At 35.9% G+C, this 17,345-nt stretch overlaps 1 protein-coding gene across 4 annotated transcripts in view; it reads left to right on the forward strand.

The window, feature by feature from the left end:
- The window catches only part of CEP350 (centrosomal protein 350), a 161,052-nt gene that overhangs the window by 88,492 nt on the left and 55,215 nt on the right, over positions 1-17,345 (forward strand). For all 4 annotated transcript variants that reach the window (XM_046680736.1, XM_046680738.1, XM_046680737.1 and 1 more), the window contains 5 exons: positions 5,113-5,309; positions 5,872-6,056; positions 6,536-6,623; positions 13,326-13,472; positions 16,211-16,368. In XM_046680736.1, coding sequence (XP_046536692.1) covers positions 5,113-5,309; positions 5,872-6,056; positions 6,536-6,623; positions 13,326-13,472; positions 16,211-16,368 — 775 coding nt within the window. The remainder of the gene's footprint in view (positions 1-5,112; positions 5,310-5,871; positions 6,057-6,535; positions 6,624-13,325; positions 13,473-16,210; positions 16,369-17,345) is intronic.

Consider the following 17,345-nt stretch of genomic DNA (forward strand, 5'->3'; position numbering starts at 1 on the left):
ATATTTGTAAATTTTATAATGAATATAATATATGGGTATAGCAGTCTGTAGCTATGGCAGTCCTACCTAGAAGTGGGGTGCTCTATAACAAGTGCTAAAATGTGAAAGTGGCTTTAGAACTGGGTAATGAGTAGAGGTTAGAAGCGTTTTGAGGTGCATGCTAGAAAAAGCCTACCTTGCAGAGATTGTTGGTAGGACTATGGACATTAAATAATGGTGATGCTGATGAAGTCTGATAAAGATGGAAATGAGGAACATGTTATTGGAAACTGGAAGAAAGGCAGTCCTTGTTATAAAGTGGCAAAGAACTTGGCTGAACTGCATTATAGTATTTTATGGAAAGTGGAAGTTAAAAGTGATGAACTCAGCTATTTAGCTGAGATTTCTAAGGAAGTGTTGAAGGCATGGCCTGGTTTCTCCTTACTGCTTATAGTAAAATGAGAGAGGAGAGATAAATTGAAGGAATTGTAAAGCAGAAAGGAACCAGAACTTGAAGATTTGGAAAATTTTTAGCCTATCCATATTGTGAAAAATGAGAAAGCTCTTCTGGAGAGAACACCAAGGGTGTGACTGGACAATCACTCCATAAAGAGATTACCCATGGATTTAATCAGCCATCTCAGCAGAAACCAGGAATAGAGATGGGATCATCCCAGCAGAGACATGGCCAATTTGGACTAAAGGGCAAGAAATGGGATGAAATATAGGAAGGCTTTCAGATTTCTGGGATTCTACGGGATGAGACAATAGAGCTGTCCAGCTGTGAATAAGCCTTATCCTTCAAGAAAAGTGAAAGAATAACCCTGAGGGTGATTCAGAAATCAGAGCAGCCACTGCCATCACAGGCCCAGATGGCAAGGCTGTCCCCTCATTGGTTTCAGAGGGTGGGGCCATCTCCTTAGTTTCACTTGTCCAGGCTGCCCCTGCTCAGGGTCTCAGGAGCAAGGCCACTGCTGATGGCCGAGGGAGTGCGACTGCCCCTCAAGGGTGAGGAGGAATGGCCACCCCAGTGGGCCTGGAAAGCATGGCAGCCACGCTGGTGGGCCTGGAGGGCAGAGCATCCAGCTAAAGAGGATTATTCTTGAGCCTTAAGATGTAATGAAATTTACCCTGCTAGGTTTTGGACTTGCTTGAGACTTGTCACCCTTTCTTCTTTCCAATTTCTTTCTTTTGGAATAGGGTTGTCTGTTCTATGCCTGTCCCACCATTATATTTTGGAAGCACTTAGCTTGTCTTGTTTCATAGGTTCACTGCTAGATAGGAATTTTGCCTCAGGATGAATCTTACCTTGAGTCTCACATACCTCTCACATACCTGATTGAGATATTTAGATGAGACTTTAGACTTGTAGTTTATGCTGGAATGGGTTAAGACTTTTGGGGCTGTGGGGATGGGGTGAATGTGTTTTGCGTGTGAGAAGGAATGAATTTTGGGGAGCCAGCGGGTGGAATGTTATGGACTTAATTGTGTCCCCTGAAAATCCATTTGTTGAAGCTCTAACTTCCAATATGATAGTATTTGGAGATAGGGCCTTTAAGGAGATAAAGTTAAATGAGGTCATAAGGGTGGACCTCTAATCCAGTAGGACTGGTGTTCTTAGAAGAAGAGAAGACACCAGGAGTGTGCGTGCATGGAGAAAAGGCCTTGTGAGGACACAGAAGGCATCAGTCTACAAGCAAGAAGAGGGGTGTCAGCAGAAACAACCCTGCCAGCGTCTTGGTCTTGGATTCCAGCCTCCACAACTGTGAGAAAATAAGTTTCTGGTGTTTAAGCCCCCCGGTCTGTGGTCTTCTGTTACGGCAGCCCAGACAGACTAAGACAGTAGTTTATAAATATTGACAAGCATGCTCATATTTTTTTACTGATAAATATACACAATCAAAAATATTTTGTGGCCTGCTGGATTAAACACTAATGAAATTCATTTTAGGATCAGGCTTCATAGTGACAATTTCCACCTCATGGGAGAAGTTAAGGGTAGAGGAATAATAGCGTTTCTCTTACAGAATGAATTTAACCTTTACTAAATTTTATCTTGTTAATAGTAGTGTTTGTAATTAAAGTACTGATGGCAGTTAATTATTGATAGTGTCTGTGAGACTCAGAAGAATAGACAGTGAACATATATGACTTGTTTAATGGTGTAACTCAAGTGTTTACCATGGTGTGTGGCCTCCAAAAACTGTGAATAAATAATTGTCAAGTGACTAATTTGAAATGTCACAAACTGTGACTTTTTGATTTATTTAACTTCTTCAAACAATGTAGAATTAAATTATTTGGATTTCTGCTTCTGGCCACAATGGAGGAACAGGACCAGGTTGCCCTCCCTCCTAAAATGTCAGACAAAACGTATGAAATAGCTGTTTTTAAGACCGTGGACATTAGGCAGTGAATGATACTGATTCATGAGAGACAGGAAACAGATGAGATGAGCGCTGTTATTACCCCTGGCTTACTACCTGGAGAGAGTCTCCAGACCACAGAGCATGGAGCCCAGCAGTCTCCCTGAGTTGAGGAAATGGAATTAGGAGCCTGGAGAGCATAGGCAGCTAGAATTCACAGACCAACCAAGATCCAAAGGAATTAAACCATTTAAAAGATCAATATGTAGAAGAAAACATAGGAGAAAATCTAGCTTACCTTTGGTTTGGCAATGATTTCTCAGATACCACACCAAAAGTACAATCCATGAAAGAAAAAATTGATAAGTTGTACTTTGTTCAAAATTAAAAAATTTCTTTTCTGTGAAAGACATTGTTAGGAGAATGAAAATTAAGCCACAGACTAGTAGAAAATATTTGTAAATCACATATTGGATAAAGGACTTGTATCCAGAATATATAAAGGACTCTGAAAACTTAACAACAAGAAAACCCATAACCTAATTTAAAAAGGTGCAAAAGATCTGAACAGACACTTCATTGAAGAAAATATGCAAATGGCAAATAGACATAGGAAAGATCTTCAATATCATGTGTCATTAGGGAAATGAAAATTAAAATCACAATGAAATACTACAATATGCCTGTTATAATGAGTAAAATTCAAAAAACCTGACAACAAGTTGGCAAGGATGCAGAGCTCCAGAAACTTGCATTCATTGCTGAAGAGAACGCAAAATGGTATGGCTACTTTGGAGACATTTTCACAGTATTTTATAATGACCCAGAAATCACATGTCTAGGTAGTTGTCCAAGTGATTTGAAAACTTATATCCACACAAAACCTGTATACTAATACTCATAACACCATTATTCATAATTGCTAAAAACTGGAGGCAACTAAGATGTCTTGTGAGATGGATGAATAAACAAACTGGTAAATATACAATGGAATAAGATTCAGTGATTAAAAGGAACAAGCTATTAACTCATGCAACAACATAGATGAATTTTAAGTAAATTTTACTAATTGAAAGAAGCACGCCCCAAAAGCCTACGTATTCTATAATTCCATTTATATGACATTCCAGAAAAGGCAAAACTATTGGGATGGAAAACAAATTAATGGTTCCCAGTTGTTAGGTGGAAGAGGAAGTGGTTGACTATAAAGCAGATGCACAGGAGAACTTTTAGTGTGAATCAACTCTTATGTAAGGTATTGTATGTTCTGTGTGGTTTTGTATGTACTGTCTGATCCTATGCATTTGTCAAAACCCTAGACCTGCAAATCACAAAGAGTAAACTTTAATGTATGCAAACTGCTTAGTTAGCCTGTGGCAAATGAATCTAACTCTGTTACAAATATATGGCATAACCACACTGAAGGGGGTGGAGGAAAAAGGGGCTGGCCTAAGTAACTTTGGAAAATGGTATTTTTGAGTGGACATTATAAGCCTAAATACAAAAGGAACAGTATAGAAAAACTGTATTCTAGTTGGTAAATTTGTTTTTCAAACAGAGGTGTTGGTTAACAATTGTTTATATAGGTGCCAGCCCAGTGGCACAGCGGTTAAGTGCCCACGTTCCACTTTGGCGGCCCGGGGTTCGCCGGTTCGGATCCCAGGTGCGGACATGGCACCCCTTGGCAAGCCATGCTGTGTTAGGTATCCCACACATAAAGTAGAGGAAGATGGGCACGCATGTTAGCTCAGGGCCAGTCTTCCTCGGCAAAAAGAGGAGGATTGGCAACAGATGTTAGCTCAGGGCTAATCTTCCTCAAAAAAAATCCCAGTTCTTTGCGTATATATTGGGGTTGAACAAATAAGTAAATAGATGTTGGATCGTGGGAACCAGATTTCTCAGTGTTGGAGAGGGAAGTTACAGATACACAAGAAAGGAAGACTAGAATGGATGCTGTGGTCCTGGATTACAGTCAGATGCTTACGTATGAATCCATGTTTGGATGGATGAATACTGGAACAGGGGTGGGGGTGTGTGTGTATGCGTGTGTGTGTGTGTGTACATGGGTTAGTATATATGCATATATTACCTAGGTCTGCCCACTAAGAGAGTCAAGAAACAACGATACCCCAGTAGTAAGAAGGACAACTGGTACCCAGCTGGTTTCTAAATATTCTCCAATAAAAGAAACCAGAGCTCTTTGGAGGGGTGACTGATTCTAGGACTGGGCGGGGAAAATACAAAATGAACCTCGAACATCTAGTAGTACCAGAAAGTAAGGATGTTAAGTAAACAAATGCATGGGGGTAGGGACATGTCACAGGCACACAGGAACGAACCTAAAAGAGCTGTTATGTTTTTAAGCATTAAATTGATGAATTCTAAAAAAATTTTTAATTTGCATTTCTTTGCTAGTAATAAACTTTTTAAATTTTGGCCTCTGTGAAGCATCTGATCATTACCATTTCTTATTTTTCTTTAGGGTTATTAGTGGTTTTTCTGATTGATTTGTAAGAGCTCTTTATGTATGAAGTACATTACACTTTTACTATATTTCTTATATTAGTATTTTTAGATATTGTAGAGATTTTTTTCTTGTTTGTAAGTTAAGTGTATTTTGTTTATTATTCCATACCTATTACCTGCTAGCAATCAGTTCTATGAGTTTATGTTAGATTGTCCTATAAAGAGGCAGCAAGGGCTACTAATTGAATACCTACTGTAGATTGTTACAATGATAAAATCTACTTGCTCCATATTCTTTTAGATTCAACTTCTGTTGCAACAGAATATTCCCTGAAATTTGATGAGTCCATGACAGAAGATGAAATAGAAGAAAAATCGTTTCGATCTTTATTGCCTTCTGAGAGTCATCGCAGATTTAATATGGAAAAGAAAAGAGGCCATCATGATGACTCTGATGAAGAAACTTCCCCAGAAAAGACTACACTGTCTTCTGCCAAGGTGTGTTTCAGTTTACCTGTGGGAGTTCTTCATAAATAGTTGTGTGTTCTTGAAAAGGCGTGAGGATACATTTTGTGCTTGAACTCCTTTGTCAGCTACCAGAATGATTTTCCTAAGATCAATTTTACATTGTATTTTTGTTATAGAACCTGGCTTTGCTTTCCTCACAAGGTAGAAAACAGATGTATTTCTTGGAATGGTATATAAGGCCTTTGAGGATCTGAGCAAAAGTTACCTCTTTAGCTTTTACACTTGCTTCACTCTAATTTACACTTATATCATTCTTCTTACTAAATTATGAGCTTTTTGAGTAACAGGCACAAATTCTTACCCCACTTTATATCCCCGGGACAGTACCTAGCTTACAGTAGCTGTTAAAATTTTATTGGCTGAATAAATTAGAAGATGAATATTACCCCTTCTTGTGTGCCTTTTTTGAAGAATGTTCTCTTACATGGTTGGCAGCCTTTTTGTATACATATTTTATTTTTATAAGTGCATACCTCTTTTAATGAAATTAAGTTCCAATGGTGATAAACTGAAAATAAACTCTCTACTTTAGGAGCTGAGCATGCCATTCTCAGGAGGACAAGACAGCTTTTCCAAATTTACTATGGAGATGGTTCGACAGTATATGAAAGAAGAGGAAATGAGGGCAGCTCACCAGTCTTCACTGCTGCGTCTCCGTGAAAAGGCCTTGAAGGAGAAAACTAAGGCTGAATTGGCCTGGCTAGAGCATCAGAAAAAGTAAGTTCTTTCAGTGAACATAGTTTTCACTGTTCAACTTCTCCTTTCATTAAAAGGAAATGCTTTGTTTTTAAAGGTGTTTTTGTTTCCTCATTTAATTTAATTTGATTTGATCAACCCAGTTTCTCAAGCTAGAAATGCAGCAGTCATCCTTGAATCATGTTGCTTTCAAGACCTACTCATACACTTTCTTTGCATTTCTCTTTTATTGCTTAACTGACTCTTATGTTGTTATTTTATACTTAATTCCTTTACTCTGCTGTAAATTTCTCAAAGCTATTTTGTCTTTAAAGGACAGAGTCTAGGGTTTGCATATATTATATACACAGTAAAATATTTGTTGGGATAGGAATTGCTGCATGCAGCAGCTGTTTTCCACATTTGAAAATGTTAAATTGGTTTAGAGACTTTTTAGTGGTTGAGACTTCTTGACATTAGAATAGAAATTTAATGTTCGTCTCAATGGGAAATATTTGCAGACATCTACGAGACAAAGGAGAAGATGACAAAATGCCCCCACTCCGAAAGAAACAGCGTGGTTTGCTCTTAAGGTTGCAGCAAGAAAAGGTAAGTTAGGAAAAACATTCCTTTAAGAGAATTTATCAGAGGCAAGTTGGATTTTGGAATCTATTATTTTACCTAATCTCTTTTTCTTATCACCGCCTTAAATGAGATTTAGTTGATATTTACCACTGTTTATGCCTATACCACTATAATTACAGGAGTTTCCTGATAATCTACATATTTCTCCTAAATTGGGATTGTGTGTCACTGCTAACTTAATATAGTATAGAGTCAAACCTTCTGCCTTCATTTAGTATGTAAAATAAAATAATCTTTTGAAATGCGTATTTTAAAAATTGAGATATTTGTGACAGAATCTATTTGGATTAACTTTTTAGTCACTGTTTCCCCAAATAGATTTTCAAGACGTATTAATTACAAATTGACAAATATTTTGGCTTAGTGGATTCAGAAAGACCTCGGGTTTGAATCCTAGAGATCAGCATGCTGTAGTGCTTAAAAATTCAGGCTCTGGAGTCAGATCCCTGGGTTAATGTCCCAAATCTGCCAACTATTAGTTTCATAAGCTTGGACAGGTAACTTAAACTCTCTGTGCCTCAGTTTCCTCATCTGTAAACTGAGGGCAATAATGACAACGTGCTTTGAGGGGTGTTGGGAGGAATAAATAAGTTTTAATGCATGTAATAATAAACTTAGACCTTGGCACAAAGGTAAGTGCTCAGTAAATATTAGTAGTTGTTATTTGAATTCCAGCTTTGTCACTTGCAACTATAATCATGGTCAAGGTTAAGTCACTCTCTGAGACCTACTTTCCTAATCTGTAGGAGCAAGATTATACTTGATATGGTGACGTAACATATATAAAAATGTGTTTCACGGTGCCTGGTAAGTATTTAGTAGATTCTAGGGGTTTTTTTTCCCTTATTGAGATGTTGCCAGGTACTAGCTACTGTGTTGGATGATTTATGCACTTAATCATTTGCGTTATGCATTGGATTATTACTTACATAGTTTTCATTTAAGTTTGCCCCAGGAAACATCACTGATCATGTGAACTTGAAGGAATTCTCAACTTTATTTTTTTTGAAAAAAGAAGTCATGTCTTTTTAATCCAGAAAAAAATGGCTTTTAAAATAATTTAAATTTCTTTCTTAGTTAAAATAGGTAAATAACTTTTTACAGTGTTACAGTACCTTTCTGTTTATAAAATAAAGACTAGATTTACAAATATTTTCTGTCTTTGTGTGGTGGTGTGTTTTTACTTTAATAGTGTGCTTTTTAATTTTGATGAATCTAATGTTCTGTTGCATGCCTGCTGATAACACATTGTTTTTGTTAGTTTGAAAATGTACTTGTTTCACCTTCATCTTTGAAATTATTTTTACTAGCTACAGAATTATTTTGCTTGAGCACACAAACTTAACCACTATACTACCGGGCTGGCCCCTTTTCAGCATTTTTAATGATATTATTTTCCGTTGTCTATTGGTTTCCACTGTTTTTGTGGAGAGCTCAACTGTCTCAATTTTGTTCTTTTGAAGGCTGCTTTTAAGATTTTTAAAAATTTATCTTTGATTTTTCAGTAGTTTTACTATGATGTGCCTAGGTGTGGTTTCTTTTGTATTCATACTATTTAGGGTTTGCTGAGCTTGAATCTATTGTTTGTTGTATTTCATCAGTCTTTGAAAATCATCTCTTTGTATGTTGCTTCTGCCCCATTCTCTCCTTCCTTTCCTTCAGAGACTCCAAATAGACATGTTTTAGACCTTTTGACCATTTACCACATCTCTCTTCTGCTCTGTTTTGTTTTTATGTCATTCTTCAAAATAATAAAAAAAAACTACTATGCTTCAATTTGGAAAGTTTTTATGGACCTGTCTTTGAATTCATTAGTTATATCTTCTGCACTGTCATGAGTATTGTTAAATCCATTCAGTGAGTTCTTTTTGTTTTGTTTTGTTTTTGCTGAGGAAATTTGCCCTGAGCTAACATCTGCTGCCAATCTTCCTCTTTTTCTATGTGAGCTGCCGCCACAGCATGGCCACTGGCAGATGAGTGGTGTAGGTCCGTACCTGGGAACTGAATCCAGGCCACTGAAGCAGAGTGAGCCAAACTTAACCAGTAGGCCACTGGGGCTGGCCCTTGATGAGTTATTAATTTGACTCTTTTTTTAGTTCTATAATACTCTAATACTCATTTTGTTCTTTTTTTGTAGATTTTAATTCTTTGTTCAAATTCTCTACCTTTTCATCTGTTTTTCTATCTTTTTCTGTTTTTTTGAACACCTTTTTCATAGTCATTTTAACTTCCGTGTCTGCTACTGTTGTGTTTTTATTTTTTATTATCATATGATCCTTTTTCTTTGCATGCCTAGTAATTTTTTATTGAATGCTGGACACTGTATAAATAACTGCAAAGGCTCCAGATGATATCTTCCCCTGGAGAAGATTTATCCTTTCCTCTGCTATGCAGTTAGGGTGGTCTGCTGTTCACTGTAAGCCGTTTAAGGACTGGGCTGGGTTAGTATTGGGTTGCAGAGTTGGTAAGCCTCAGTCTACTTCTGCTTTACATTGACCCTAGGTTGTGACCCTCCAGGGATTTCAGCTGAAAGTCAGGTGAACCTTTTTTACCAGCACAAGAGACTGGGGATTTCTGCTCTGCTGTTGAGAGTTTTCTGGCTTGGCACCTTAGCTTTCCATCTGTGCTGCTTCAGAATTGGCAAATACTTTGAGGGGGAGACTGAATTTGAAGCCTGAAGTCTCCAGTTTTGTCACTCCAGTTCTGTGTAACTGGTGGGAGTGTTAACTGGTGTAACTACTTTGGAAACAGTTTGACTATATCTAGTTAAATTGAAGACACATATAATCTATGACTCAGCAATTCTCTGTCTTGGTATATATCCTAGAGAAACTTTCACACACTTACAGGGGAAAATGGAAACAGCTTCGTATCTTCAGTAAGAGAATAGATGAAACAAGGCATATTCCCGTAAGAGAATATAGTACTGCAGCAAAGCGAATGCATTAGATATCAGCATTGTCCAAGAGAGATTTCTGAAGTGATGGTACATGTTCTCTATCTCTGCTGTCCAATATAGTAGCTACTAGCCACATGTAACTTTTCAGTACTTAAAATGTGGCTAGTGCAACTGAGAAACTGAAATTTTAATTTCCCTTATTTTAATTAGTCTTAATATAAGTAGCTACATGTAGCTAGTGACTGCCATATTGAACAGTACAGCAGTAGATCTTCGTTTATCAAAAATCCATTGGTTTTTACAGAAAAGCAAGATGCAAAAGAATATGTGCAGTTTGATACCATTCTTGTAAATTTTTAAAAGTCACCAATCAGTAATGTATGTTCTGTGCAATTACTCATGCATTAAAAAGTACAAAAGCACATGTAGGAATGATATATTTCTGGGGAGGAAATGGAAGAAGAGATTGGATAGAGTTTAGTTTCATCTGTAGTTATTTGTGTTTGAAACAGAGAGATATGCAACACATATGGTAAACTGTTCAATCCCACTGGTGGATGTTTGAGTGGCTGATTTTTCTGCATATTATGTTTGTAGTACTTCAGAATGTTTTTTAAGTAAATGTGAAAAAATGCTCTCTTATCCAACTGGCTACTCCTGGAAAGTTGCCCTACAGAAATAAAAGCACCAGAGTATAAGGATATATGTACTAAGATATTTATTGCAGTTGTATCAATAAGAATTATTTTGAGTTGTAGTGAGATGGCTATAAGCAATTTCGCCAACTATCTTTGCAAAACTATATCTAAAAAACATATTTTCCTGTGTTGTATTTTTCTTTTTGAGGTGAAGTTCACATAACATAAAATAACGATTTTAAAGTGAATAATTCACTTTACCACTAAGCATTTTAAAATGAACAGTTTGTACAACTATGACAACTATGTGACTTATTCTTAAGGGAGCAGCAAGCCTTTTCCCCCTAGAATCCCCTTCAAAAATCCCCCTCTTCTTTCTTCTAGGCTCAGATGAGGTGAATTTGTACATTAATTGGTTCAGAAATTTAGTCCTAAGCTAGTAACAATTTTCAAAATGAGCTCTGTGGAAGTCTGGGCGTCCCTGAGACCCTTTTATGGGTCAGGGAGTTCAAAGCTATATTCATAGTGATAGTTGGATATAAATTTTCCCTTTTCATGTGTTGACATTTGCACTAAATGGTGCAATAACAATGATGGGTAAAACTACTGATGCCCTAGCACAAATCAGGGCAAGGGCACCAAACTGTACTAGTAGTTGTCACATGTTTCACTGCCACACACTTGCAGCTAAAAGAAAGCTAGTTTCACTGAAGAATGTCCTGATTAAGTGGTAAAATTAATTTTATTGAATATTGAGATTTGAGTACTTGTCGTTTTCATATTCTGTGTGACAGAAATGGGAAGCTCACAATTAAGCACTTTTGCTAGATACCAGAGTACAGTGATTAACTCAAGGAAAAGCATTTGTGTAGTTGTGCAGTTGAAAAAAAGCTAAACTAGCCACTTTTTTTCATGGAATACCATTTTTTTTTTACTTGAAAGAATTATTTGAAGATAAACTGTGCTTATTCAGATTTGGGTATTTGACAGTCATTTTCTCAAAAATGAACAAAGTATGCCTATAACTTCAGAGAAAGCAACTGACAGTATTTGTTGCCAATGGTAAAATTCAATTTTTCAAGCAAAAGTCAGAATTTTGAAAAATTTCTATCCACCACCCAATACTAAAAAATTTTTCTTTTGAGATCATTGGTGATATTAATGAAAGTGATTTTTTGTTATTATATAATGAAATTCATCAGCATTTAGAAGATTGAACCAACATTTTGGAAATGAACCAACATTTTCTAAATAACCAGTACATGATGTTAAAAAAAAGAGATCAAGCCAGACAGTAAAGAGGTTTACAAAAATCTAAGTACTACTCTTTTCACTAAATTTTTTTCTGTTTTGGATAATATAGTTATTTTCTTAAAAATGCATACAATGCCATTGTATACTCATGAGAGAATGAGAATGAAAAAGGGCAAATAATGTTTTAGTATTATGAATATAGTTTGACCCTGAGAGTCTCCTGAAAGGATCTCAGGGACCCCCAAGGGCCCATGGACTTCGAGAACTACTGCTCCAGAGAAATTCGTACATGTGCCCAAGGAGACAAAAAGTAGAAGGCTGTTCATTGTAGCATTGTTTGTAATAGTCGACAACAATCTTATCCCAACCATAGAGATAATGGATAAATGAAATGTACATACCTCCAGTGTAATTTTATGCAGCATTTAGGTATAAATCAACACAGAGAGATATCAAAAGCAATGTCTGGTAAATAAAGCATGATTGAAAATATGTATGTATGGTATTACTTATAAAATATTTAAAAACACATAAACCAAACAATAAATGTTTTTTGCAGACAATTACAAATATTTGTAGAAGACTTTAAAAAGAATGTGCTGGAAGGATTTGTACCATGATAGTGGTTACTTGGTTACCCGTAAGGAGTTGAGGCAGGGAATTATAGACTGGTTTTTTCTGTAATGTTTTATTTCTTTACAAAATTAAAGACTAGGAGAAAATATGACAGAATGTTAACAGTTGTCAATTTGGGATTTTGGAAATTAGTTGTTTATTATGCACTTTTCTGCATTTTCAGATAGTTTGAAAAAATCAAACATGATTAAAAGAAATTATAAGTAACAAATTATTAGTTTCTGTATTATGCTTTATTGACAAGAAAGATTAAAACAAATTTATGAAAACAATCTCTGTTAAATTTTAACAGTTATTAACAGTGAAGTGTATCATCTTCTGACCACTTAATTAGCAACAGAAAACTTAATAACATCCTGGGTGGAGAGAGTTTGGTGCAATGTAGTCTTAAGTGATCTGGTGGCATTTTAAGTGAAGACGATTCCTTTTTTAAAGTAATTTTTTTTTTTTTTTTTTTAGATTGGCACCTGAGCTAACAACTGTTGCCAATCTTTTTTTTTTTGTTCTGCTTTTTTTTCCTCCCCAAATCTCCCCAGTACATAGTTGTATGTTTTAGTTGTGGGTCCTTCTAGTTGTGGCATGTGGGACACTGCCTCAATCAACGTGGCCTGATGAGTGGTGCCATGGCCACACCCAGGATCCGAACCAGCAAAACCCTGGGCCGCTGAAGCAGAGCGCACAAACTTAACTACTTGGCCGCGAGTCTGGCCCCTTTTAAAGCAAATTTTTATAACTATTTTAAGGGCTATAAAATGATTCATCCTATTTGCCTTGTTTGTCCTACTTTTTGGAATCTCTCCTAAAGAACAAATCCATAGTATGAAACAATTAGAGGCATTAAAGCTTTATTTGGGATGGTAGAAAATTATATGGGGCCTAAGAGTTTAGCAATAGGATAATGGTTACGTTAATTAGTTTACTTGATATGCCACTTTTAGACAAATAAGTGTAAAGATGGAGTATCACTATGGAAAAATGTGAAGGGTATATTAAGTTTAGAAAGATGTAAAATTATCAGTCTGTTGTAATTAGAATTATTTTAAGGGATCATGTCAAGTTGGAGTTATATGACACTTTTTCCTCCACTACTTTAAAACTTTTAAATGTTACTACTTTTATCTTGAAATACTATGTTTATTTATTTTTTATATATGTGATGATTAGATTTTCTTTTTAAAATATTACTTTGGACTTGTCTCCTCCAAATCTCAATCCCTTTCCTAACTCTTTAAAACTTAGGCAGAAATCAAGCGTCTTCAGGAAGCCAATAAGGCGGCTCGAAAGGAAAGACAACTGATTCTTAAACAGCAGGAGGAGATAGAAAGGATCCGACAGACCACCATAAAACTACAGGAGAAGTTAAAGTCTGCAGGAGAAAATAAATTGGTAAATTGCGTGAAATTGTTATTAGTTTGTTTTCTGCCTCATGTTGCTTGCTAATACCTAATGGATTTGTTAATTCCAGTACTGTGATACAATAATGAACTAGGATAAAATTGTATTTGTGTGCCTTTATGTATAGTGAGTGTTTTTATTTCTTTTTCCCATAGAATATTCAAGTTTTGAAAGGGACACATGGTTCATAAATTAGTTTAAAAATGTTTTCCATTTATAAACTCATTTGGGACAGAGAGCCTTGCTCTTGCTTATCAATTCAAATAGTATTCCTCAGAATTATGGGAGAGACTATTTTTGGTCTTTATGTGATACTTATTTCACCTATCCAATGTTAATACAGTGATATAAGATTCAAAGGAGATATTAAGACAAAAACCAAATTTGGACCTATTCTAAGATACTGTGAAGTGTCATTGTAGTGTTGGGAAACCCAGACTATATAGCGTTATAGTTAAATAAATCTCTAATATTCTCCACTTTGATTTTTAAAATACACTTTAAATTTTGAAGCAATTTCAAATTTCTAGAAAATTTCAAACAGTATGAAGAACTATGTTTTCCTTAGTTGAGAGTATATTGCCAACAAACTAACATTGATACATTACTACCATTTAATCTGCAGACTTCAAGTTTCTCCAATTTTTATAATAATGTTCTTTATATCAAAAGGTAAGTTCAGAATCACATATTGCATTTAGTTTTCATAGTCTCATTAGTTTCCTTTAGTCTGGAAGAAGTTCCTTCACTCTTATGACCTTGACACTTTGGAAAATTAACATGCCAATTATTTTGTAGAATGTTCCTCAATGTGGATTTGTCTAGTGTTTCCTCATAATAGATTCAGGCTGTGCATCTTTGGCAGCAATATCACAGAAGTGATGTGGTGTTCTTCTCATTGCATTCGATCAGGTGGCCCCTGATTTTGATTTATCTCATTACTGATGATGATAACTTGATTAAGGTGGTGTCTACCGGACTTCACTGTAAAGTTACTCTCTTTCCCTTTGTAATTAATAAGTACTTTGTGCGGAGGTGTTTTGAGACTACATAAATTCCTGTTCTTCGTCAAACTTAAATTTATTCTTTTATTTATATCATTATGGACTCATGGAGTCCTCTTTTACCTCAGCATTACAGTCTGTTACTATCATCATTTGTTTTGATGCTCACTTTGTCCCAAATCGGGCCATTGGGAGCCTCTTCAAGCAGGTTTCTGTGTCCTTTTGACATGTCCGCCATCAGTCTTTGAGCATGTCCATGTTTTCTGGAACAAGATGTTTCAGGGTCATCATGTGCTTAACTTGCCCCAGCCTTGGAATTAGCCATTTCCTCAAAGAGGAAAGTTCTTTAGAAACCAAGATGTGGTGCTCAGCATGCTCATTGCTATTCAGGTTTTGCACCTCCTAAGCAACAAATCTAAGGAATATATGAATATATATAGATGTAGATAAATACAAACATTTTACATGTATACTTAGTTGTGTATGTATAATACATATAGTATGTATATATTGAATTCATACCGATAAATCAGAAGTTCATGCTGATCCTTCCATTTTCAATCCAGCCCCACAAGATTCATTCTAGCTTCCTCTCTTTTGGAATTTCTTTCTCTGACAGATAACTAGTTACCATTTTCTTTAATATAGTTAATGATTTGGTCATTCCTCCTATGTAGCCCATCTCCCATAAGCCACCTCTTTCTTCATGTGGATGCCCTTCTCACCCTACCTGGGCACTGACTCCCCGAGTCAGGCTATTCCCCATCTCCTTGCCCTTCTTTATAGCCTCTTTACCCTCTTTGGATTCTGTTCTCTGTAGGAATGCCACCTCATTCTGTTTGGGCTTGTGACTTGCAATGTAGGACCACTCCCATATGGACATCCTCTTGCCCCACTTGGGCTCTGTTTCCCCACCCAGGCCACCCACCTGCGTTAAATACCCTCTTCATTCCACGCAGGTTGGGTCACCCCACTGTTGGCCACCCTGTCTCCCTCCATCCCTGCATGGATACCTGTGTTGTTCTCTTCCATCTAATGACTTTAAGACTGAATCATTCAGGAAGGGAAAAGGGAATGAGAAATACCCTGGTTTGTTTGTATTGTTCACAAATAGAAACTATCATGATTGTCTCTGAAAAGTTATGAGAATAAATTACTATTTGTGGGAAAGATTTACTAAGTAATTAAAGTTTTACTTTTTGCTCATCAGAAATAATACAGTGATTAAACCAGTAGTTCCCAAATGTTTTCATTGTCTACTTTTTAATTTGTGAAAATATTATTTTCCATAAGAAATATTTAAAGAAAAAATATCCATCCCTCAGTATGATTAAAATAAGTTAGGTATTCTCTTCATTCTTTGTGTTTGTACATATGATTTATATTGCTATAGTGTCTGTAATTTTGTATTCCTTGAGTGGTTCAATTTTTAAAAATTGGGACATTGAGATACTAGATTTCTAGTGGCAGAAGTTTTTTGGATTTTTTTTTTTTACGTTTAAAAAACGATTACACTTTGTGATTACGTATAAATACAGGTAAAATATACACAACATAAAATTTGTATTTTAGCCATTTTTAAACGTGTGATATAATTTTGACCTTGAAGTAATACCTTAATTTCAGCTATTTCAGGAGTATTGTTTTGAAATGACAGTGTTTAGGATCACTTTGAGATCTTAAATTCCAGTAAAATTGTGACACTTTACCTCCTTTTGTTTGCAGGACTCTCATAGTGATGATGGTACAAAGGATAATAACGCAACCAGTCCTGGTCCAACTGACTTGGAGACCCGTAGTCCTTCCCCCATTTCAATCTCCAGCAGTGAAACCAGCAGCATTATGCAGAAACTGAAGAAAATGAGAAGCCGCATGGATGAAAAGTAATTCAATTTTATAAATGTCTCTGTTTACATTGAAAGTAGCAAATATGTTTAATGTCCTTCATTAGATGAGACTGATATGACATAATTTATGGATTCGGTAGCATTTTAGCAGAATTATTAAATCAACCTAGAAGTCATTTAACTGTAGATCTCGTTTATAAAACAAATTTTGTTTTTAATACAGCCAGGTGTCGTATTTTAAAAACCAAAGTAGTATTTGCACATATACCCATGATAATGTTTTCTTCCTTCTTTGATTAAAAGTTATGAGTGTGAAATTTGTACCTTCTCTGAAATCTAAGGACGTGTCTGCTGACTTGGGGGAGCAGTTAATGGTATGTCCTGAGGTCTCATCTCGTGGCTCTGACAGCTTTCAGGCACATTCGAATAGAAGAGTGAAATTTTAACCTTGTGAGTGGATGTGGATTGCTCAGTTGAAACCAGAAAGACTGAAGTTCTCCTGGGATATTGAATGATTTGGCAGTCTACTATTCTTCTAGAACATTTCTAAGTATTCTTTAAAGGCTCTTTTAAAGAGAGCTACTCCTACGTAGATATAGCTCAGTTGTATGTCAGCTTTGACCATATAAAATGACATTTATGTGGGAGTTTACTCTTTTGGGTACACATTTAATTAAATACACTTGTAAATTAGTTGCTTGTGAATCCTGTCCTTGACTTCATAACCTCTACCTTCTTTAAATATGGAAGAAGGACCTGTTAAAAATTTTTATTGGCTGCTAATTTATTTTAAGTTAGCAATTTGAACCACAGATTGAACTGAAGTTGTATCTTGATATCCTTTGACAGTGTACCACACATCACCAAATTTAATAATGCTCTATATTTATATGTGACATCAACCTGTGATTTAATTAGTTTCTGAACAGTCAAGCAGTTGTAAGTCAAATCTTATTTACTGTAGGTACAGGGTTCTACATTGGCACTTCATTGCTTAATTGAAATTGTATTTC

Source organism: Equus quagga, chromosome 13 (assembly GCF_021613505.1).
Source record: "Equus quagga isolate Etosha38 chromosome 13, UCLA_HA_Equagga_1.0, whole genome shotgun sequence".
NCBI classification, from domain to species: domain Eukaryota; kingdom Metazoa; phylum Chordata; class Mammalia; order Perissodactyla; family Equidae; genus Equus; species Equus quagga.